The sequence below is a fragment of the Somniosus microcephalus genome, chromosome 1, assembly GCF_052327205.1.
Source record: "Somniosus microcephalus isolate GS21.2 chromosome 1, FLI_Smic_1.0, whole genome shotgun sequence".
Classification (NCBI taxonomy): domain Eukaryota; kingdom Metazoa; phylum Chordata; class Chondrichthyes; order Squaliformes; family Somniosidae; genus Somniosus; species Somniosus microcephalus.
In genome coordinates, this window is record NC_140987.1 from 26,714,778 (window position 1) to 26,737,789 (window position 23,012).

At 51.9% G+C, this 23,012-nt stretch overlaps 1 protein-coding gene across 2 annotated transcripts in view; it reads right to left on the reverse strand.

Annotated features, from left to right (window-relative positions):
• sh3rf1 (SH3 domain containing ring finger 1) overlaps window positions 1–22,130 on the reverse strand; it is a 214,542-nt gene extending 192,412 nt beyond the window's left edge. Inside the window, exons 1-2 of one of the 2 annotated variants that reach the window (XM_085975577.1) lie at window positions 21,883–22,129; window positions 15,919–16,471 (exon numbers count right to left, since the gene is read on the reverse strand). In XM_085975577.1, coding sequence (XP_085831703.1) covers window positions 15,919–16,317 — 399 coding nt within the window. In that variant the 5' untranslated portion in view covers window positions 16,318–16,471; window positions 21,883–22,129. Of the gene's footprint in view, window positions 1–15,918; window positions 16,472–21,882 lie in introns of both variants that reach the window. The other variant, XM_085975616.1, reaches the window with a different exon arrangement.
• Between the last annotated feature and the right edge of the window lie 882 nt (window positions 22,131–23,012).

The window sequence follows — 23,012 nt, forward strand, 5'->3', positions numbered from 1 at the left end:
TGGAGTCTGAAGCACAGTTGCCACCAGCCTGGCCACTCCCGAGACCACTGCTCTTATTAGATAAACCCAAGTATTTGTAGCTCCCTCGGGATCCTTCAGTCATAATCCAACAGAATATCTGCTGCAGCCCTCCGCTGTTGTAAGCAACAGATTCTCGCATGCAGTAGGCCACTCAGCTAAAATTCACTGAACTTACAACAACTTGCATTTATACTGCACCTTTAACTAGTACAACGTCCCAAGGTGCTTCACAGGAGCGATTATCAGACAAAATCTGACACCAAGCCAAAGAAGACATTAGGACAGGTGACCAAAAGCTTGGTCAAAGAGGTAGGTTTTAAGGAGCGTCTTAAAGGAGGAGAGAGAGGGAGAGAGGTGGTGAGGTTTAGGGAGGGAAATTTACTTATAAAAGGGTTACATTTTTACAGCCTGCTGAAGCAGGGCTCCAATGCTAGCATCCTACCACGGTTAGCTATACAACATGCAGCAAGGGCAGCAGGCGCATGGGAACACCACCACCTCCAAGTTCCCCTCCAAGTCACACACCATCCTGACTTAGAAACATAGAAAAATAGGAGTAGGAGTCGGCCATTCGAGCCTGCTCCGCCATTCAATATGATCATGGCTGATCCTCTCTCTCAATATCAGAAGTATATCCTTCATCATCACTGGGTCAAAATCCTGAAAATAACCACTATGCCACTGTGCATAACCGGAGATGACACTCCCGGTGCAGTACTGAGGGAGTGCGACACTGTCTGAGGCGCTGTCTTATGACGTTAAACCGAGGCCATGTCTGCCCTGTTAGCGCTGTGAGGCAACAGTGCTCAGGGACCCGGGTTCGAATCCGGCCTCGGGTGACTGACTGTGTGGAGTTTGCACATTCTCCCCGTGTTTGCGTGGGTTTTCTCCGGGTGCTCCGGTTTCCTCCCATAGTCCAAAGATGTGCGGGTTAGGTTGATTGGCTATGATAAATTGACCCTTAGTGTTAGGGGGATTAAATACGTGGGGTTACGGGGATAGGGTGGGATGTGTGTCGGTGTAGGGGTTACGGGGATCGGGTGGGATATGTGTCGGTGCAGGCTCGATGGGCCGAAATGGCCTCTATCTGCACTGTGAGGTTTCTGTGATTCTGTGATAACAGCACTGTGGGAGCACCTTCACCACACGGACTGCAGCAGTTCAAGGAGGCGGCTCACCACCACCTTCTCGAGGGCAATAAATGCTGGCCTTGCCAGCGACGCCCGCATCCCATGAACGAAAAAATTGTGTTGTTGCCAATGGTGCAAGAAGGGTTGAGCTTTGAAGACACGTACACACTGCTTTTTCAGCCACCTTTGACACTTGCTCTCTGCAGCAGAGACTTGATATCAAGCCAAGGAGGCTGCAATGTCTATATAGTTGAAAACTGCTCATCATCTTTAAGTATATGTGAGTATACCAATATCAGGTGCTGCTGCTGCACGCTGCCAACATTCCTTTTAACCTTCGCAGGTGATTGCGGTGTAGTTTGGCTACAAATATACGAACACTGATCTCCTAATACCTTTCATGCTGTTGCGCAGAAACCACTAGATTGGGTTGCTGCTTCCACCTCTACTTGCTGAGGAAATCAAATACTCGGGTTTCAAACCCGCCTGATCTTTGCTTAACTACCTTCATCCTGTGTATATATAAATCACGGTGTCCGGGAGGAGAAAAACAGCTGTGATCTAAAGCTACACATGGGGGGGGGGGTTTTCAAAAAAAAGAAAAATTGAACGAGTATTTTCATGTCTTTGGGGGGCGGGGTGAACCTTAAATCTAACCACCCACCTCAGGTTCCGACAGTTAATTAAGCAGTGTTTTAAATCTCAAATGCACGGCTTAATTGGCAAACAACAGCATTCTCTTTTTGTACAAACTGTTCCACTCGATGTGGTCAAGTGTTGGAACAAAACACAATAAACATGGCTGCGATTCAACTCGCTCAATTCTCATTACAACTAGGGTGACGTAACAAGTTAAAAGTTTTGAAAAAGTGGTCCGGATCTATGCTTGGTCAGATTTGACCAACTTTGAAATTATTTTAGCTAGGGTAGGGGGGGCGGAATGAATGAGGTAGCAGACGTGTATGGATTTCCAAAAGAGGAAACGTCCAAACAGCACTTTTGACACCACCAGAACATTGAAAGGCTCACATTTCTGCTGGAAGACATTCGGCCAAAGTTCTCGTGCAAATCTTATACTAGTGTCTCAAAGTACAACAACAAATGTTTTACTGCCATCCTTTATCTTAAGCTGCGTCATGTTCAAATAGTAAGGAGGTACAGATGGCTTTATCGGAATCCTGACTGGTACAGTAAATGACCTAACTTGTGGCATCGATCGAGAGACGTGGTGTTGTAATCCCGATTTAGTATTTAAATCCACAGGCGAGTACTGGGTGAGCAGAACCGCCCTTGCCATCAATGAAAAGTGACTCCTGGATAGAGCCACAGATACATTTTCTCTGGCCCAAGCCGTAATTGCCAGTACCGTTTGGCAATGCAGAATTGGGAGTTTTACTGGCCATCGGAAAGCAAGATTTCTGGTCCTGACCAGCCTTCGTTTGCTGGTACAGGGAACTCTTTTTCATCCGGCACCGACGGGGCCGGCGTGGTGCCGGTTTATCAAAAAGTCCGGATTACAGAGAGGTATAGTTGAAAGGTAGGAGAGCTCCGTACACAGCAACAAATCCAGGCTTCCCTGTTGCTTAGCAACAGGTGCAAGAACCCCAGCCACAAGATCCAAGCGTCCCTGTTGCTTAGCAACAGCTGCAGGAACCCCGGTTACACAGCCACAGATCCAAGAACGGCCACTAACATGAAGTAAAACTTACCTGAACCTACTCGTGAATTTTACCGGTTAACAGAGATTTCCGGTTATTTAGGTGTCGGTAAATCGAGAGTTTCCTGTATAAAGCAACTTTGAAATTATTTTAGCTAGGGTGGGGGTAGGGGGAGGACACCTTCAACGTAGTAAAACGTCCCAAGACGCTTCACAGCAGCGTCATCAGACAACATTTGGCAAAGAGCCGCATAAGGAGATAGTAGGACAAGTGACCAAGAGCTTTCCTTCGTCACACCATTGGGGGCCTTCAGCTGTCTGGGCCCTGAGCTCTGGAATTCCCTCCCTAAACCTCTCCGCCTCTCTACCTCTCTCCTCCTTTAAGACGCTCTTTAAAACCTACCACTTTGACCAACCCCCGTCCTTATGTGGTTCGGTGTCAAGATTGTGTCTGAAGACATTCCTGTGAAGCGCCTTGGGCTGTTTTACTTCATTAAAGGTGCTATATAAATGCAGGTTGTTAAAGTGAGTTTTGTCATTCTTATGCCAAATGGGCCACTGAAATCAGCCCAGAAGGGAGGAGAACTGAAGCAGCCATGCACAGGCACAAATGGCATTCCATTTATACCACAGATTAAAGGAGACAATTTGTCCTTCAGTTACTGCTGTGACACCAGCTGCTTCAGCAACGGGTTTTTTTTTTAGGTGTTTAATCACTGCAGGAAGTTCTGCAATGCCAGGAAGGAAAAAAAAAACTATGTTTCTGCCTCTCGTTAACTGGGACTTACTCATTTGCAGTGTTTATACAGTACTTGAGATTTTAAGTACAAACCAGCTTTAGTAGAAACGGTTTGAAGTCAGGCTTAAACCAGTGTAAGGAGTCACATCACGGAGCCTAAATCCACCTGGATTTGTTTGAAACGGCTCATCCCAGCTTCGAACACAATGGACCTTTTATATTTTATGGGATTGTGTGCGCGCGCGTGGGGGGGGGGGGGGCGGGGGGCAGGGGAGCCTGAACAAGTTGGATCCTGTGAAATGTTTTTTTAAAAATCTATTCTCTTTCCCCACCCTCTCACACCCCCAGTAACATGCTCAGGTTCAACGGTCTCCTTTAATAAGTACAACTTATCGAAGACTTGTTTTCAATCACCTTGTAGTAAAGGCCAATTTATCGGACTGTGTCCCTGTGCCAGAATAATTAGCATTTGCCAAAAAGAGGGTTACATACCCAGATGAATCTTTATTAAGGCCCCACCTTTCCAAATGCGATCCAAAACCAGCCAGAGTGGAGCATTTCTCCCAGCAGCAGCTTTCTAGTATATTGCAGGCTGGATCTACCTGTGCTGTGTTGGATGAGCTATTCCTCACAGTAACGCAGAACCACACTGACTTAACATTTAATAAATAAAATGGCTGGGGCATCAGTCAGCTCAAATTAGCTCGTTTTTCTGTCATCCTGTCCACAAGGAATTCGGTATTCACCAATAAAAGCGCGTCTTGAGCACACCTGCCTCTTCCTGTTGCTTTGTTTTGAAAAGGGTTAGGACACTCTCATAAAAACATAGAAGATAGGAGCAGGAGTAGGCCATTCAGCCCCTCGAGCCTGCTCCGCCATTCAATGAGATCATGGCTGATCATCCAAACTCAGTACCCTGTCCCTGCCTTCTCCCCATACCCCTTGATCCCTTTAGCCTTAAGAAATATATCTAGCTCCTTCTTGAATATATTTAATCAATTGGCCTCCACTGCCTTTTGTGATGGAGAATTCCACAGGTTCACCACTCTCTGGGTGAAGAAATTCCTCTGCATCTCAGTCCTCAATGGCTTACCCCTTATTCTTAGACTGTGACCCCTGGTTCTGGACTCCCCCGCCATTGGGAACATCCTTCCTGCATCTAGTCTGTCTAGTCCTGTCAGAATTCTACGATCTCAATGCTACGATCACAGCAACACGTTTGGTGAGAGTACAGAAAGGATTGTTTAAGAAATAGGAGGAATAGGCCAAACAGCCCTTCGAACCTGCTCCTCCATTCAATAAGATCATGGCTGATCTTCTACCTCAACTCCACTTTAAAAAAAAAATTCATTCATGGGATGTGGGCGTCGCTGGCAAGGCCGGCATTTATTGCCCATCCCTAGTTGCCATCAAGATGGTGGTGGTGAGCCGCCTTCTTCAACCACTGCAGTCCGTGCGGTGAAGGTACTCCCACAGTGTTGTTAGGGAGTTCCAGGATTTTGACCCAGCGACGATGAAGGATCGGCACTATATTTCCAAGTCAGGATGGTGTGTGACTTGGAGGGGAACTTGGAGGTGGTGGTGTTCCCATGTGCCTGCTGCCCTTGTCCTTCTAGGTGAAAGAGGTCACAGGTTTGGGAGGTGCTACCGAAGAAGCCTTGGCGAGTTGCTGCAGTGCATCTTGTAGATGGTACACACTGCAGCCACGGTACGCCGGTGGTGGAGGGAGTGAATGTTTAAGGTGGTGGATGGGGTGCCAATCAAGCGGCTGCTTTGTCCTGGATGGTGTCGAGCTTCTCGAGTGTTGTTGAAGCTGCACTCATCCAGGCAAGTGGAGATTATTCCATCACACTCCTTACTTGTGCCTTGTAGATGGTGGAAAGGCTTTGGGGAGTCAGGAGGTGAGGCACTCGCCGCGGAATACCCAGCCTCTGACCTGCTCTTGTTGCCGCAGTAGTTTCAAACCTGATCCCCATATCCCTTGATTCTTCTGTTCCCTTGAATGTGACGATTCATGTCAGGGTCCATTTTCATTAGCTGGTAACAGTGCTCTCTGCTACCTCATCCTTGTGACGATTCTTCGAGGGGAGACACCAGCTAATTAACAACGGGACCTAATTCCAGCCTCTTGTCATGAGCTGCCTCACGTGCATTCCCACCGGAGGTCAAAATCCACAGAGGCCGAGACCCACTGCAGCACCTAAACCAGATCAGCGGAGATTGGCTAAAGAATAACAGACCTAACAGGACCTGGTACACGCCTAGTCTTTATGTTTCAGTACTACACCAAACAATTCATTGACCCACTGAGCTAACTGGGGGGGGCGGAAAAAAGAGAAAGCAAAGGATTTGTATTTATATATTGCCTTATCAGATCTCTCAGAAACATGTCAAAGCGCTTCACATATAACGAGTCACTTTAAAGCGCAGCCATTGATGTCACGCGAGGAAGCATGGCAGCCATACCAAGATCAACGAGGTGAATTGCAAACTGAACTGTATATGGTGGCGTTGATTGAGAGGGGAATGTTGGCCGGGACAATAGGAGAGCATTTTATTCCTCTTCAGTAACGCCACGAGTGGGGACCTTGAACGCTCACCCGACCCACAGAGACAGGCTGACTGGGGCCTTGGTCCTTCTTGATTCCTGGCCCAATATCTCATGTGACTCAGTGTCAAATTGTTCGATAACTCTCCTGTGAAGCGCCTTGGGAGGTTTTACTACATTAAAGGCGCTGTATAAATACAAGCTGTTGTTGTGTAGATTATGAATACCAAGGATGAAGCGTTGGGGTAAACCGGAAGAGAATGAACAACCGCGGGAGGAGAAACAAGGCGGCCGCTCACAAAATTAAAAGTTGCTTTAGGCAAACGGGCAGCTGTTAAAATAATGTTTTAGGGCAAAATGTTAAGTGCTGCTATTATCTACACAATTATAAAGAAGTGCTTAGAAATCCGAGATAAACCTGTCCTGTGTGGGTCTGAGAAGAATACTTCACTTCAGATCCTTACTACCTCAGATCAGCATAAACAAAAAGCGATTCAATCATGATTAGCTCAGGCCAAGATAGGCAATATTGACTGGTAGCCTCGTGACAGCCTAACAATTACCACATCCGCAGGGTAAAACATTTATTCCATTTAATCTATTTTCACAATAGATTTTTTTTCCCCATTCAAAGTCACCTGCAATACTCAGTCACCACTGTACTGGGGAGTTCTCCCCGGTGTCCTGGCCAATATTTATCCCTCAAGCAACACTAAAACAGATGATCTGGTCATTACCACATTGCTGTTTGTGGGAGCTTGCTGTGCGTGTAAATTGGCGGCCACGTTTCCTACATTACAACAGTGACAACACTTCAAAAAGTACTTCATTGGCTGTAAAGCGCTTTGGCATGCCCTGAGATTGTGAAAGGCGCTGTATAAATGCAAGTCTATCTTTCCTTCTTTCTTACAGAAAGAACGCAAGCCGTACAACTCCACAGTAGCTTGTTGCAGCAGCTTTTGCTGTAGTCCGCTGCTCGTGTTACTTCTTCCTAAAATGGCCACTCTTCCTTTATGGACGGACACGTTTCAGATTAGCCGCCCACCCCCCGCCCCGTTATTTACTCTGTACAGCAAACAGGCGGGTTAAAAGAAAATCTGAGCGTGCAGAGAAAATGGCAGATCTATGAATGGAGGGAAATCCCTGGTTGTGTATAAAAAGAGTTCCAGCTTCAAGGGCTCGCTCTCAGATGTGAAGCAATAAACCTATCGAAACTAAAATTAGGAAGCACTGATTCCCATATATTTAAAAGACTTCCATCTCCAGCTTCACTCTGGTCCTTCAATGACGTACGCCATTCCTCCTGTAAGGAGATTATTTACATGACTCAAGATTTCCATTTCCATTGTTTACACAATAAGGAGCCGTGGACTGTGCCTCACACATCAACGGAAACCAGTGCCCTTGGAAATAAACTTATTTGCACAACTGACTCGGGACTGTTTGAAGTAGCGGAACACTTTTCTAAACAGTCTTGTTTCACAAACCTTTTGTACGATGTACGCAGCCAGGCTCACTACCTGTGAGAATGCAGCTAGCTTTGTTGGTTTAGAGTGCCTTTGAATACCTCACAATCATTCAGCAATTTCAAGTCGTTTGCCGCAGCCAAAAACATGTGGATCTCAGTTTCAAAGTCAGCAGCATTCAGCCGCCTGGATTATTAAGAGATGCTTGACTGTGACTTTTTTGGAGAAACAGGTATTCACCCTGATGAATTCGAGGTCTTAAAAGTTACCTCCTCAAGTTCGATGGCTCTCTGAATGAATGGATTTCTCGGTGGGGGGTCCTAGTTTCAGTCCTTGAGCCGTGCTAAATTGCAACAGCAGGAGCGCTGCATTTGGCCTCCCCTCGGATTTTATGGGAAGGGGAGGGGGAGTAAGGAAGCTCTCAAGTTCCTCGGTCGCTACGCGGTGACACATACTGGAACCCGTGTCAGCACCAGGTGAAGACAAGGATGAGCCTCTGCTGTGATGCCGCCCACCCAACCCGTGAATGAACAGACAGTTGATGTGCTCAGTAAAGGGAAAAGCCAAACGGGGAAAACTGGGGGAGAAAGAGGAGAAAATAAATGGTCAACCAATATGCAAATTTTAAATGTGGATTATAAGTAGAGTTTGCGATAGGCACAGAAATACACTTCAATTGCCTCCCAATTGAAAGAGTAAAGAATATGTTAAAAAAGGGACAATATATAGAATCTAAGTAACTTTAAAGACATATACCATCCATCACCAAGACCATCTACTTCCACCTCCATAACATCGCCCGTCTCTGTCCCTTTCCTCAGCTGATCTGCTGCTGAAACCCTAATCCAGGCCTTTGTTACCTCTAGACTCGACTGTTCCAACGCTCTTCTGGCCGGCTTTCCACCTTGCACCCTCTGTAAACTTCAGCTCATCCAAAACTCTGCTGCCTGTATCCTAACTCGCACCAAGTCTCTGTGCTGTACATTGTCTCCCAGTCCAGCAACACCTCGATTTTAAAGTTCTCAGCCTGGTTTCCAAATCCCTCCATGGCCTTGCCCCTCTCTATCTCTCTAACCTCCTCCAGCCCTCTAACCCTCCCAGATATCTGTGCTCCTCCAATTCTGCCCTTGCGCACATCCCTGGTTTTCATCGCTCCAACATTGGTGGCCGTGCCTCCAGTTGCCTTGGCCCTGAGCATTAGAACACCCTCCCCAAAACTCTCCACCTCTCTTTCCTCCTTTAAGACACTCCTTAAAACCTACCTCTGTGACCAAGCATTTGGTCACCTGTCCTAATGGCTTGGGCTGATAAGTGGCAGGTAACATTCGCGCCACAGAAATGCCAGGCAATGACCATCTCCAACAAGAGAGAGTCTAACCACCGCTCCTTGACATTCAATGGCATTACCATCACCGAATCCACCAACATCATCATCCTGGGGGGTCACCATTGACCAGAAACTTAACTGGACCAGCCACATAAATACTATGGCAACAAGAGCAGGTCAGAGGCTGGGTATTCTGCGGCGAGTGTCTCACCTCCTGACTCCCCAAAGCCTTTCCACCATCTACAAGGCACAAGTAAGGAGTGTGATGGAATACTCTACACTTGCCTGGATGAGTGCAGCTCCAACAACACTCAAGAAGCTCGACACCATCCAGGACAAAGCAGCCCGCTTGATTGGTACCCCATCCCCCACCTTAAACATTCACTCCCTCCACCACCGGTGTACCGTGGCTGCAGTGTGTACCATCTACAAGATGCACTGCAGCAACTCGCCAAGGCTTCTTCAACAGCATCTCCCAAACCCACGACCTCTTCCACCTAGAAGGACAAGGGCAGCAGGTGCATGGGAACACCACCAACTCCAAGTTCTCCTCCACATCACACACCATCCTGACTTGGAAATATATCGCCGATCTTTCATCGTCGCTGGGTCAAAATCCTGGAACTCCCTCCCTAACAGCACTGTGGGAGTACCTTCACCACAGGGACTGCAGTGCTTGAAGAAGGCGGCTCACCACCACCTTCTCAAGGGCAATTAGGGATGGGCAATAAATGCTGGCATTGCCAGTGACGCCCACATCCCATAAACAAACAAAAAAAAACTCTCATGTGGCTTGGGGTCGAATGTTGTCGGATAATCGCTCCTGTGAAGCGTCTTGGAACGTTTGACTACATTAAAGGTGTATTATAAATGCACGTTGTTGTTGTTCTGTAAACTTTTAAAACGTCAGTATTTCTTGTGAAGAGATTCTGTGCTGCATCGATTCTGAAACCATTAAATTGATATGCAGGTATCGCACAAACACTTCACGTTTGGTAACTATAACAAGAAAACAGAGAATTTCGTTTCTGGAAATGTACCAGTTTAATTACACAAATTTATTATGTACCCAAGCAGTCGACACACCTGCACAAGTTGCCAACAATGGCTGCACAAGTACGTCTCGCCTGTCAGAGCTTGAACATTTTTTTTTTTTTTTAAACCGGCAAGAAAATGGTCCAAGACCTGAGGGCAGGGATTTTGGTTTAAGGCTGAACTGCCACGACTGCCTTTCAATTCACCACCTGGCCTTCCTCTTTGAAACCACAGTGCCACGGGGTGGTCTTGAATCATCAGTGGGCCATTTCAACAGGTTCAGACACCTAGCCGATTGCGGAAGCACTGTGAGCATGTTTTAATCTAGCCGAGATTTCCAGAAAGAATTACCTGGAGTGAATGTTAAGAGGAGAGAATTACCGTCACACCCGGTCTCCCCACAAGGTTCGATCTATCCGAGGGAGAATCCTGCCAGGGTTCCAAAACAAATTGTGGCAACTGAAAAGGGACTTTTAAATTTCACAGCCCAATTTACACGGTCGGCCAGCACCATTCTCCATCGTCGGGTGCTGGGCAGAAGCACACGTGGATCTCTGTTGCTGCTCGAACAAGGCAAGTCAGCAAATGCGTATTACTGACTATGGCGAGAATCGCACGTTTCCCGTCGGCTGTGGTTTTGAAAGGTAAAAGCACCTATACACATTGCGAAGGGGGCTACCAAGGGGCAGCACTCAAACACGGGACTGTAATCTCCAAACACGTATCGCCCCACGATTTACTTTTGCTCCTGGTATTACTGTCAATCAGGAGGCCAGAGAACCAAAAATTCCCGATGCCAAAAAAGGAAAGGGTCCAGCAATGAGCTTTCAGCTTTAAGAAAGGAAGAAACACTTGCATTTATATAGCACCTTTTACAACCTCAGGACGTCCCAAAGCGCTTTACAGCCAATGAAGTACTTTTGAAGTGTAGTCACTGTTGTAATGTAGGAAACGCGGCAGCCAATTTGCGCACAGCAAGCTCCCACAAACAGCAGTGTGATAATGATCAGCTCATCTGTTTTAGTGATGTCGATTGAGTGATAAATATTGACCAGGACACCGGGGAGAACACCGCTGCTCTTCTTTAAAATAGTGCCATGGGATCTTTTACGTCCACCTGAGCGAGCAGACGGGGCCTCGGTTTAACATCTCATGAGAAAGACGGCACCTCCGACAGTGCAGCACACCATCAGCACTGCACTGGAGTGTCAGCCTAGATTTTTGTGCGCGAGTCTCTAGAGTGGGACTTGAACCCACAACCTTCTGACTCAGAGGCGAGGGTGCTGCCCACTGAGCCACGGCTGACACTAAGGGGAGGTCTCGAGACACTGGATCCTGAATACCACAGTGACTGAACCTTCCACTGGTGACAGTGTAAAACTGCCTGTAATAGCACACTGCTGCAGCACTCAATTTCTGCCAAGAACACACTGCAGTTTAGGAATTGCTGTTGGTGATACATGTGCTCAGGTGTTTAAAATATTAACGCATTATTCTATCTGCTATTTTAACAGAGGTGCTGAAATGAATGGATTAATAGCAAGGGCACAAAATGTCCTCTGGGTGGGGGACTTCAATGTCCATCACCAAGAGTGGCTCGGTAGCACCACAACTGACCGATGCTGGCCGAGTCCTAAAGGACATAGTTGCCAGACTGGGTCTGCGACAGGTGGTGAGGGAACCAACAAGAGGGAAAAACCTACTTGATCTCGTCCTCACCAACCTACCTGTTGCAGATGCATCTGTCCATGACAGCATTGGTGGAAGTGACCACCGCACAGTCCTTGTGGAGACGAAGTCCCGTCTTCATGTTGAGGATACCCTCCACCGTGTTGTGTGGCACTACCACCGTGCTAAATGGGACAGATTTCGAACAGATCTGGCAACTCAAAACTGGGCATCCACGAGGCGCTGTGGGCCATCAGCAGCAGCAGAATTGTATTCAACCACAATCTGTAACCTCATGGCCCGGCATATCCCTCACTCTACCATTACCATCAAGCCGGGAGATCAACCCTGGTTTAATGAAGAGTGCAGGAGAGCATGCCAGGAACAGCACCAGGCATACCGAAAAATTAGGTGTCAACCTGGTGAGGCTACAACACAGGACTACTTGCATGCCAAACAACGGAAGCAACATGCGATAGACAGAGCTAAGCGATCTCACAACCATCGGATCAAATCAAAGCTCTGCAGTCCTGCCACATCCAGTCGTGAGTGGTGGTGGACAATTAAACAAACAGTTAACAGGAGGAGGAGGCTCCAAAAATATCCCCATCCTCAATGATGGTAGAGCCCAGCACGTGAGTGCAAAAGACAAGGCTGAAGCATTTGTAACTATCTTCAGCCAGTAGTGCCGAGTGGATGATCCATCTCGGCCTCCTCCTGAGGTCCCCAGCATCACAGATGCCAGTCTTCAGCCCATTCAATTCACTCCACGTGATGTCAAGAAACGGCTGAAGACACTGGATACTGCAAAGGCTATGGGCCCTGACAACATTCCGGCAATAGTACTGAAGACTTGTGCTCCAGAACTAGCTGCGCCCCTAGCCAAGCTGTTCCAGTACAGCTACAACACTGGTATCTACCCGGCAATGTGGAAAATTGCCCAAGTATGTCCTGTCTACAAAAAGCAGGACAAATCCGACCCGGCCAATTACCGTCCCATCAGTCTACTCTCAATCATCAGCAAAGTGATGGAAGGTGTCGTCGACAGTGCTATCAAGCGGCACTTACTTAGTAATAACCTGCTAACTGACGCCCAGTTTGGGTTCCGCCAGGGCCACTCAACTCCTGACCTCATTACAGCCTTGGTCCAAACATGGACAAAAGAGCTGAACTCAAGAGGTGAGGTGAGAGTGACTGCCCTTGACATCAAGGCAGCATTTGATCGAGTGTGGCATCAAGGAGCCCTAGCAAAACTGAAGTCAATGGGAATCAAGGGGAAAACTCTCCATTGGTTGGAATCATACCTAGCACAAAGGAAGTTGGCTGTGGTTGTTGGAGGTCATTCATCTCAATCACATGACATCACTGCAGGAGTTCCTCAGGGCAATGTCCTAGGCCCAACCATCTTCAGCTGTTTCATTAATGACCTTCCCTCTATCATAAGGTCAGAAGTGGGGATGTTCGCTGATGATTGCACACTGTTCAGCACCATTCGAGACTCGTCAGATACTGACGCAGTCCGTGTCCATATGCAGCAAGACCTGGACAACATTCAGACTTGGGCTGACAAGTGGCAAGTAACATTCGCACCACACAAGTGCCAGGCAATGACCATCTCCAACAAGCGAGGCTCTAACCATCTCCCCTTGACATTCAATGGCATTACCATCGCTGAATCCCCCACTATCAACATCCTGGGGGTTACCATTGATCAGAAACTGAACTGGACCAGCCATATAAATACTGTGGCTACAAGAGCAGGCCAGAGGCTGGGAATTCTGCGGCGAGTGTCTCACCTGACTCCCCAAAGCCTTTCCACCATCTACAAGGCACAAGTCAGGAGTGTGATGGAATACTCTCCACTTGCCTGGATGAGTGCAGCTCCAACAACACTCAAGAAGCTCGACACCATTCAGGATAAAGCAGCCCGCTTGATTGGCACTCCATCCACCACCTTCAACATTCACTGCCTCCACCACCGGCGCACTGTGGCTGCAGTGTGTACCATCTACAAGATGCACTGCAGCAACTCGCCAAAGCTCCTTCAACAGCACCTTCCAAACCCGCAACCTCTACCACTTAGAAGGACAAGGGCAGCAGACGCATGGGAACATCACCACCTACAAGTTCCCCTCCAAGCCACACACCATCCTGACTTGGACCTGCATCGCCGTTCCTTCACTGTCGCTGGGCCAAAATCCTGGAACTCCCTTCCTAACAGCATTGTGGGTGTACCTACACCATATGGACTGCAGCGGTTCAAGAAGGCGGCTCACCACCATCTTCTCAAGGGCAATTAGGGATGGGCACTAAATGCAGGCCTAGCCAGCGACGCCCACATCCCATCAATGAATAAAAAAAAATAGCACCAATACAGGATACCAATTATTTGTGCGCTAATATCGCAAATAGTAATTTCTAGGCTCGTTTAAATCAATTAATAGAAACAGAGATTCCACAATACATGTTGATTACAAAGAGGAGAAAGGGAATGTTTTCTGGCCATTGGCAAAAACCCATTCGGATATTTCCCCACACTCTCTGGACGTCAGGGGAATATTTTCATCAGGGCTAGACAAAGACCGCAGGTATTACTCAGACCAAAGGAATTTGCAAAGTCTGTTTGCATAATAGTAAGTCTAGGGATGGTACACAAAACAACTTAATTCTGAATGAATCGTTTTACTGGCACAAAATGAATGGGGAGGTACGACTGGAATAAGGCGATTTCAAACTTAGCACTAAGGTCAGGGGTACGAAGCCATTGTATTAGCTCTTTCAGATTAAATAAAGGGTGGAGCCATTTAACTGGAGTTTTGAAGTTCCACTGAAGCAGGTGCTGATGCAGTAATTGAATAACGCCTTTGAGCCATCTCACTAAAAATTGCAAACCTTGACACATGTACGTACAATCTAAGGGATCATTTTCCTCCGATTGGATCGCATATACCGGTTACAATATTCACTAGAGCATCTTAAAGCCGGCAACTCCGAAAAAAAGAAATATGTTTCCGACACACTTGATCTGCAGCAGTGATAAGCATCAATTTGATTGGAGCAGTCATCAAATACTGTGTGCGTCTCAAATCTTTTAGCAAATCACCTCAACATACTAGAGCCTGGCAGCTGCAAGCTACCCTTGGCTTTTATATGAGCTTAAGTGCACAGTTCCCAGTGGACTAAGTAGTCTAGTATTAACCAGCTGATAGCTAGTGCCATAAGACACACGCATTAACATTTAGTGGGGAGTCAGGCTACATCAGTAACCTTTGCTGCATTTATGAGCCGTAGTTTTGTAAATTTGGCATTCATAGTTTTACTTAAAAGACACCGAATTACGAATGATATTTCCCTGTTTATGCAAGATAAAGGGGAAACATTATCTGCATCTTTACCGATTAACTGGATCATAAGCTAGGGGAGGTTTACTATTTGGAATAAGGCTGCAACAACCCTATCTGTGAATTTGGGGGTGGGGGGGCTTCTATATTGCAACTTTAGCAGGAGATATTTCTACTTCGCAAAGATTGTCTAGTCACAGTATAAATTGGGTCGCGACCTGACAGCAGAGCAAATCGGTCTCACAACACGGGGTTGCATAGAATTGTAACTCCAGCATCAAACAGTTCATAAAATGCACAAGGGGGGCAGGGGGCCCACCCCTCGGACCTTTCGGGTACAACTTAAACTGGCCGAGAGTTAATGCAAATGTTTAGACAATATGGAAAATGCCACCCACGCTCTCTCCAGAGCGAGACATTTTAAGCTTCCGCAGGAGTAGGACCGCGCGTGCGTCGGCGGGCAAATGCAGAATGTTCTCCTGGGCAAGGGGAGGCTGCGGTGCCAGTCAGCTGGTGTAATTAGGACACCGCCTGGCTTAAAACCCAGACTGCAGCTACATAATGCAGCAAAAGGCTCCGGAGACATCCTGCCTCAAAGTTTGGATGCTCAGAGCCACTTCGGAACTGGAGCTAAACTCGAGGCGTGCGTGCACCGGGGCCAGAGGTAACTGATACAAGTTTGTAAAGCTGTTGGAAGAGCCATTAACACCAGGGCCCCTTTGAACAAACATGTTAAACTAGCAGCGCTTGGTTGCCGGTTTTATTTGGGTAGAAAATTGCTTCTGAATAATAATTCCTCCAGTTACTTGCAATCATACGCAAGAAGCAAAAGTTTACAAGTGACATTCCAATGTGAAAATATCTAGGGAATGTTAAATTGCCAACATGCAAGCACTTGCATTCCTCAATGTTTTAACTTAACAACTGTATTCACATGAACGTGCCCCGGACTAAAACTGCACTATGAAGACCGCCTGTTCACCTACCCTGACTGGAGGGCTGCGAGCCTGCACTCGGTGAGCGCTCTGAAGATCCCGCAGCGCAGTGCCACAGTTTGCAGCGGGGACGGCCCCGTTGCCTTGTACCCTGGCGGTACCGTTGACATTGTTGTTGCCGTTAACGCCACCGCTGCTGCCGGGCCTCCGCGGCCGGTGCTTGATGCCGTCGAGCAGCCGGACCAGCAAGATGTTGGTGGGGAGCTCGTCGACGCCGCAGTCCACCAAAGTCCGACACTCGGGGCAGCGCAGCTCGCTCCGGGAGCTCAAGATGCCTTGCAGGCACCGCCGGCAGAAGGTGTGCTGGCACGGCAGCACTTTGGCCGTGGCGTCCAGCCGCTCCAAGCACACGGGGCACTCCAGCAGGTCCAGCAAAACCGATTCGTCCATCGTGTCTCGTTTCGGTTCCAAAAGCTTCAGTCCGAGGCAGGTCTCGGAAGAAACAAGCTCATCACAACAAAGGTTCTGCTGAATGATTAATAACCTGTATTCCAGCCAAGCTCGATCACGTCACATCCATTCCTTTCACTTCAACTTCCAGTAACTATTATGAAAGAAAACAAATTGGTATAAATACTGGGATTCATCAGAATGACTGCGGAGCAAAATGCACATTTGAATTTATTAAAGAACGAGAGTTCCCAATAAAATTTTAAGGACAAATAAGGGGGTTGATTTCCATCCCTCCCCCCCCACTCCCCACTCCCATTAACTGCATAATGCATACACCATTCTTTCTATTATTTTTAAATCTACAACTAAAGATGTCCCCTTAATGTACAACAAAATCATATACCATATTCACATTTACATTATCAAAATGGTTGAAAATATTTTGCCATAATGCAATACACTTCTCTACCTTTTTTATGGTCAAAAAAAACTTTAAAAAAATACAGAGGATCTGTATGGAAAAGGGAAAAAAATTGCAGGGCTCTGGAGAAAGAGCAGGGGGAGTGGGACTCATTGGATAGTTCTTTCAGAGAGCTGGCACAGGTGCGATGGGCCGAATGGCCTCCTTCAGTGCTGCGTGATTCTGAGATCTGTCTCTATCTCATCGGCTGATCGACTGACAGTCGCAAATGCAGCAGAAGCCCCATTTACCCAAGCGAACACCATTTGTGTTTGTGAGTAACAAATACTACGGTATTTGAAACACCCCAAGGCAGTCAGTCCACTACCTCCGGTTTCAGCGATGGGTCCAGCAATCTATTTCACAACCACAGCGCTACACAGCAAGGAAGCCAGGGTAAATGGTGCACTTGCGATGTTTGGAAATAGAACCACTCACTCCCCGCAAGCTGTTGCAGAGTCCCCCTGTAAAACCAGCCCAGCAGCTGAATTTTTATGGAGTTTGGAACTCTGCACGGGGATTATTGCACAATGTACAGGCAGCTTAAACTTGCAAGCCCTGCAGATATTAGTACAGAAACGCTGCCGTCATTATTTGGTAATTATACTTGGACCATCCCAAAGTGGTTATATATTGAAAACCTCCCTAGGGGGGAGACGATTTGAACGAGATCCCCCCATTCATTCTCCTTGTATTAGGATGCGTGCAGTGACTGGCTATTTACAAGCGCTGTGTTTGTTACAGCACAGGATTTAAAGATAAACACTTTTCTAATTTCTACTACATTGTACTTTAGTATGGGGAAACTTCTTTTTGGGAGGGATAATCTTATTCCGAAAGTATTCTTAAACTCGTGGATTAAAACTGTCCACAAGTTTTCAGAAATTGGAAATTCCCTTTTTAGTCCCAAGACCAAAAATAAAATCATTTAAAAGCTGGACACTAATGCGCTCACTAATCATCGGAAACCCGCGATTGTGTTTCAATCTGTTTCTTCCTTCTGCGCTCTGTGGGTCTGTCAATCTGTCAGCAGAGCCTGGAGCAAGCAAACGAGCTGCCGCTCGGGATTTGGGTATTGGGGAGAATGGGCCACATAGATCCCGCTCGGATTTCTTTGTCACAGAATGCTGGAAGTGGGATCTCGTTAAATGGCCAATCGTGCGAGCAAAAACTGATATTTTAACAGACAGAGCGGCCGAAGGGATTAGTCCCAACTGACATTTAATAAAGGAGCATTTCAGCAAAGAGGGGGGGGGGCGGACAGGCTGATGGGGGGGGGGGGAACAGGCTGATGGGGGGGGGGGGGGAACAGGCTGATGGGGGGGGGGACAGGCTGATGGGGGACGGACAGGCTGATGGGGGGGACAGGCTGATGGGGGGGGACAGGCTGATGGGGGGGGACAGGCTGATGGGGGGGGGACAGGCTGATGGGGGGGGGACAGGCTGATGGGGGGGGGACAGGCTGATGGGGGGGGGACAGGCTGATGGGGGGGGGACAGGCTGATGGGGGGGGACAGGCTGATGGGGGGGGGACAGGCTGATGGGGGGGGACAGGCTGATGGGGGGGGACAGGCTGATGGGGGGGGGACAGGCTGATGGGGGGGGACAGGCTGATGGGGGGGGGACAGGCTGATGGGGGGGGGACAGGCTGATGGGGGGGGGACAGGCTGATGGGGGGGGACAGGCTGATGGGGGGGGGACAGGCTGATGGGGGGGGGACAGGCTGATGGGGGGGGGACAGGCTGATGGGGGGGGACAGGCTGATGGGGGGGGACAGGCTGATGGGGGGGGACAGGCTGATGGGGGGGACAGGCTGATGGGGGGGGACAGGCTGATGGGGGGGGACAGGCTGATGGGGGGGGACAGGCTGATGGGGGGGGACAGGCTGATGGGGGGGGACAGGCTGATGGGGGGGGACAGGCTGATGGGGGGGGGACAGGCTGATGGGGGGGGGACAGGCTGATGGGGGGGGACAGGCTGATGGGGGGGGACAGGCTGATGGGGGGGGACAGGCTGATGGGGGGGGACAGGCTGATGGGGGGGACAGGCTGATGGGGGGGGACAGGCTGATGGGGGGGACAGGCTGATGGGGGGGGACAGGCTGATGGGGGGGGACAGGCTGATGGGGGGGACAGGCTGATGGGGGGGGACAGGCTGATGGGGGGGGACAGGCTGATGGGGGGGACAGGCTGATGGGGGGACAGGCTGATGGGGGGGGACAGGCTGATGGGGGGGGACAGGCTGATGGGGGGGGACAGGCTGATGGGGGGGGACAGGCTGATGGGGGGGGACAGGCTGATGGGGGGGACAGGCTGATGGGGGGGGACAGGCTGATGGGGGGGGACAGGCTGATGGGGGGGGACAGGCTGATGGGGGGGGACAGGCTGATGGGGGGGGACAGGCTGATGGGGGGGGACAGGCTGATGGGGGGGGGACAGGCTGATGGGGGGGGACAGGCTGATGGGGGGGGACAGGCTGATGGGGGGGGACAGGCTGATGGGGGGGGACAGGCTGATGGGGGGGGACAGGCTGATGGGGGGGGACAGGCTGATGGGGGGGGACAGGCTGATGGGGGGGGACAGGCTGATGGGGGGGGACAGGCTGATGGGGGGGGACAGGCTGATGGGGGGGGACAGGCTGATGGGGGGGACAGGCTGATGGGGGGGGACAGGCTGATGGGGGGGGGACAGGCTGATGGGGGGGGGACAGGCTGATGGGGGGGGGACAGGCTGATGGGGGGGGACAGGCTGATGGGGGGGGGACAGGCTGATGGGGGGGGGGACAGGCTGATGGGGGGGGGACAGGCTGATGGGGGGGGGACAGGCTGATGGGGGGGGGACAGGCTGATGGGGGGGGGACAGGCTGATGGGGGGGGGACAGGCTGATGGGGGGGGGACAGGCTGATGGGGGGGGGACAGGCTGATGGGGGGGGGACAGGCTGATGGGGGGGGGACAGGCTGATGGGGGGGGGACAGGCTGATGGGGGGGGGACAGGCTGATGGGGGGGGGACAGGCTGATGGGGGGGGACAGGCTGATGGGGGGGGGACAGGCTGATGGGGGGGGCAGGCTGATGGGGGGGGACAGGCTGATGGGGGGGGACAGGCTGATGGGGGGGGACAGGCTGATGGGGGGGGACAGGCTGATGGGGGGGGACAGGCTGATGGGGGGGGGACAGGCTGATGGGGGGGGGACAGGCTGATGGGGGGGGGGACAGGCTGATGGGGGGGGGACAGGCTGATGGGGGGGGGACAGGCTGATGGGGGGGGGACAGGCTGATGGGGGGGGGGACAGGCTGATGGGGGGGGGACAGGCTGATGGGGGGGGGACAGGCTGATGGGGGGGGGACAGGCTGATGGGGGGGGGACAGGCTGATGGGGGGGGGACAGGCTGATGGGGGGGGACAGGCTGATGGGGGGGGGACAGGCTGATGGGGGGGGGACAGGCTGATGGGGGGGGACAGGCTGATGGGGGGGGACAGGCTGATGGGGGGGGGACAGGCTGATGGGGGGGACAGGCTGATGGGGGGGGACAGGCTGATGGGGGGGGACAGGCTGATGGGGGGGGACAGGCTGATGGGGGGGGACAGGCTGATGGGGGGGGACAGGCTGATGGGGGGGGACAGGCTGATGGGGGGGGGGACAGGCTGATGGGGGGGGGGGACAGGCTGATGGGGGGGGGGGGACAGGCTGATGGGGGGGGGACAGGCTGATGGGGGGGGGACAGGCTGATGGGGGGGGGACAGGCTGATGGGGGGGGACAGGCTGATGGGGGGGGACAGGCTGATGGGGGGGGACAGGCTGATGGGGGGGGACAGGCTGATGGGGGGGGACAGGCTGATGGGGGGGGACAGGCTGATGGGGGGGGGACAGGCTGATGGGGGGGGGGAGACAGGCCGATGGGGGGGGGGAGACAGGCCGATGGGGGGGGGGAGACAGGCCGATGGGGGGGGGGAGACAGGCCGATGGGGGGGGGAGACAGGCCGATGGGGGGGGGGGAGACAGGCCGATGGGGGGGGGGAGACAGGCCGATGGGGGGGGGGGAGACAGGCCGATGGGGGGGGGGAGACAGGCCGATGGGGGGGGGGAGACAGGCCGATGGGGGGGGGAGACAGGCCGATGGGGGGGGGGAGACAGGCGATGGGGGGGGGGGAGACAGGCCGATGGGGGGGGGGGAGACAGGCCGATGGGGGGGGGGGGAGACAGGCCGATGGGGGGGGGGGGAGACAGGCCGATGGGGGGGGGGAGACAGGCCGATGGGGGGGGGGAGACAGGCCGATGGGGGGGGGGAGACAGGCCGATGGGGGGGGGGAGACAGGCCGATGGGGGGGGGGAGACAGGCCGATGGGGGGGGGGAGACAGGCCGATGGGGGGGGGGGGAGACAGGCCGATGGGGGGGGGGGGAGACAGGCCGATGGGGGGGGGGGGGGGGGAAGAGACAGGCTGATGGGGGAGGGGAGACAGGCTGATGGGGGGGGGGGAAGACAGGCTGATGGGGGGGGACAGGCTGATTGGGGGGGGGACAGGCTGATTGGGGGGGAAGACAGGCTGATGGGGGGGGGGAAGACAGGCTGATGGGGGGGGGGGACAGGCTGATTGGGGGGGAAGACAGGCTGATGGGGGGGGGAACAGGCCGATTTGGGGGGGGGGGGGAGAGACAGGCTGATGTGGGGGGGGGGGGAGACAGGCTGACAGGCTGATGGGGGGTGGGGTGGGGGGGGGGGAGGACAGGCTGATGGGGGGTGGGGGGGGGGGGAGGACAGGCTGATGGGGGTGGGGGGGGGAGGACAGGCTGATGGGGGGGGAATGATTAAAGGCGAGAGAAGGGAGATACAAGGAGAGACTAAGGGGAAGAGTAAAGAAGAACGAATGAGATGGGAGGGGGCGAAAAAAGCGAACCTACCCACAGGAAAATGTCCCCCTTCCGTTCCCCACTTCCCCCCGGGACACCCCCTCATTGCCGTCAGGAGCTGCCCCACATTAACCCTCCACCCGCCTGACCCGAGCCTCGGGGGTGGGGTGGGAGTAATCATTCACTGCCCGGGGGGTGGGGTTGGGGGTCTGGCCGGAGCCGGGGTCGCTGGGCCTCTCTCTCACTCACTCACCGCCTGTGCTGTTGTTGTGCTGTCCTCACCGTGACCGGAGCCGGTGATCCCCCTCCAACCCCCGGCCGCCGCCGCCCCCTCTCTCACCCTCTCCCGCTGAGAGGGGGTAAAAAAAAATATTGAACTAGCAGAGATTACAGGGGCTGCCAGCGGGCGCTGCTGGGCTGCAGCCAACTCCCGGCTCAGCTCAGCTCAACTCCGCTCCCTGCCGCTGCCGCCGTTGCCAGGCCGCCCAGCAACCGCTGTGCGCAGGCGCGGTGGGGGGGGGGGGCCGGGGACCGCGCCTGCGCACCAGGCGGCAGGAGGGCCAGTGGACGCGCATGCGCACTACACGTCGGGATGGTCAGCAGCCGCGCCTGCGCACTAGACGGCAGGCGGGCCGGGGACCGCGCCTGCGCACCAGAAGGCAGGATGGCCAGAGACCGCGCCTGCGCACTAGGCGAGAGGCGGTTGTGCTACTTTTGTTGCTGCAGTAAGTCTTTTGTTGATTATAATTACTCCACCATTGGTGGCCGTGCTTTCAGCTGCCTGGGTCCTAAGCTCTGGAATTCCCTGCCGAAACCTCTCCGCCTTTCTACCTCTCTCTCCTCCTTTAAGACGCTCCTTAAAACCTACCTCTTTGACCAAGCTTTTGGTCACCTGCCCTAATATCTCCTAACGTGGTTCAGTGTCAAATTTTGTTTGATAGTGTGGCAGAACCACTGAATGACTCTGGCTAACTGTATATAATTCTCTTTAACGATGTTCTAACACCAGCCTAAATGTGTTAGGCATTACTGTGTTTTGTATATAGAGTTTGCATGTACAGGACGTGGCCCCTTTAAGAGCGCGGGCAAATGCGATGACGTCACGTCGCAAACCACGGGACTGCCCAGTGAGTCCTCGTGGCATCTCCTTTGAGTAAAGACCTGTTTGATTGTTCTCTTGTGTCGATCTCCGTTATTCGTAGGAATTCGTCAATTCCTACATTGGTGACCCCGTTTTTGTGAACGTTTTCACAAAAGAAGAGCACAGCATGGAAGCAAACGCCGTTTCGCTGAAGCTACCGCAGTTCTGGGAGCAGCAAGCGCCCTCGTGGTTTATTCAGGTTGAGACCCAGTTCGCCCTGAGGAACATCGCTGCGGATCAGA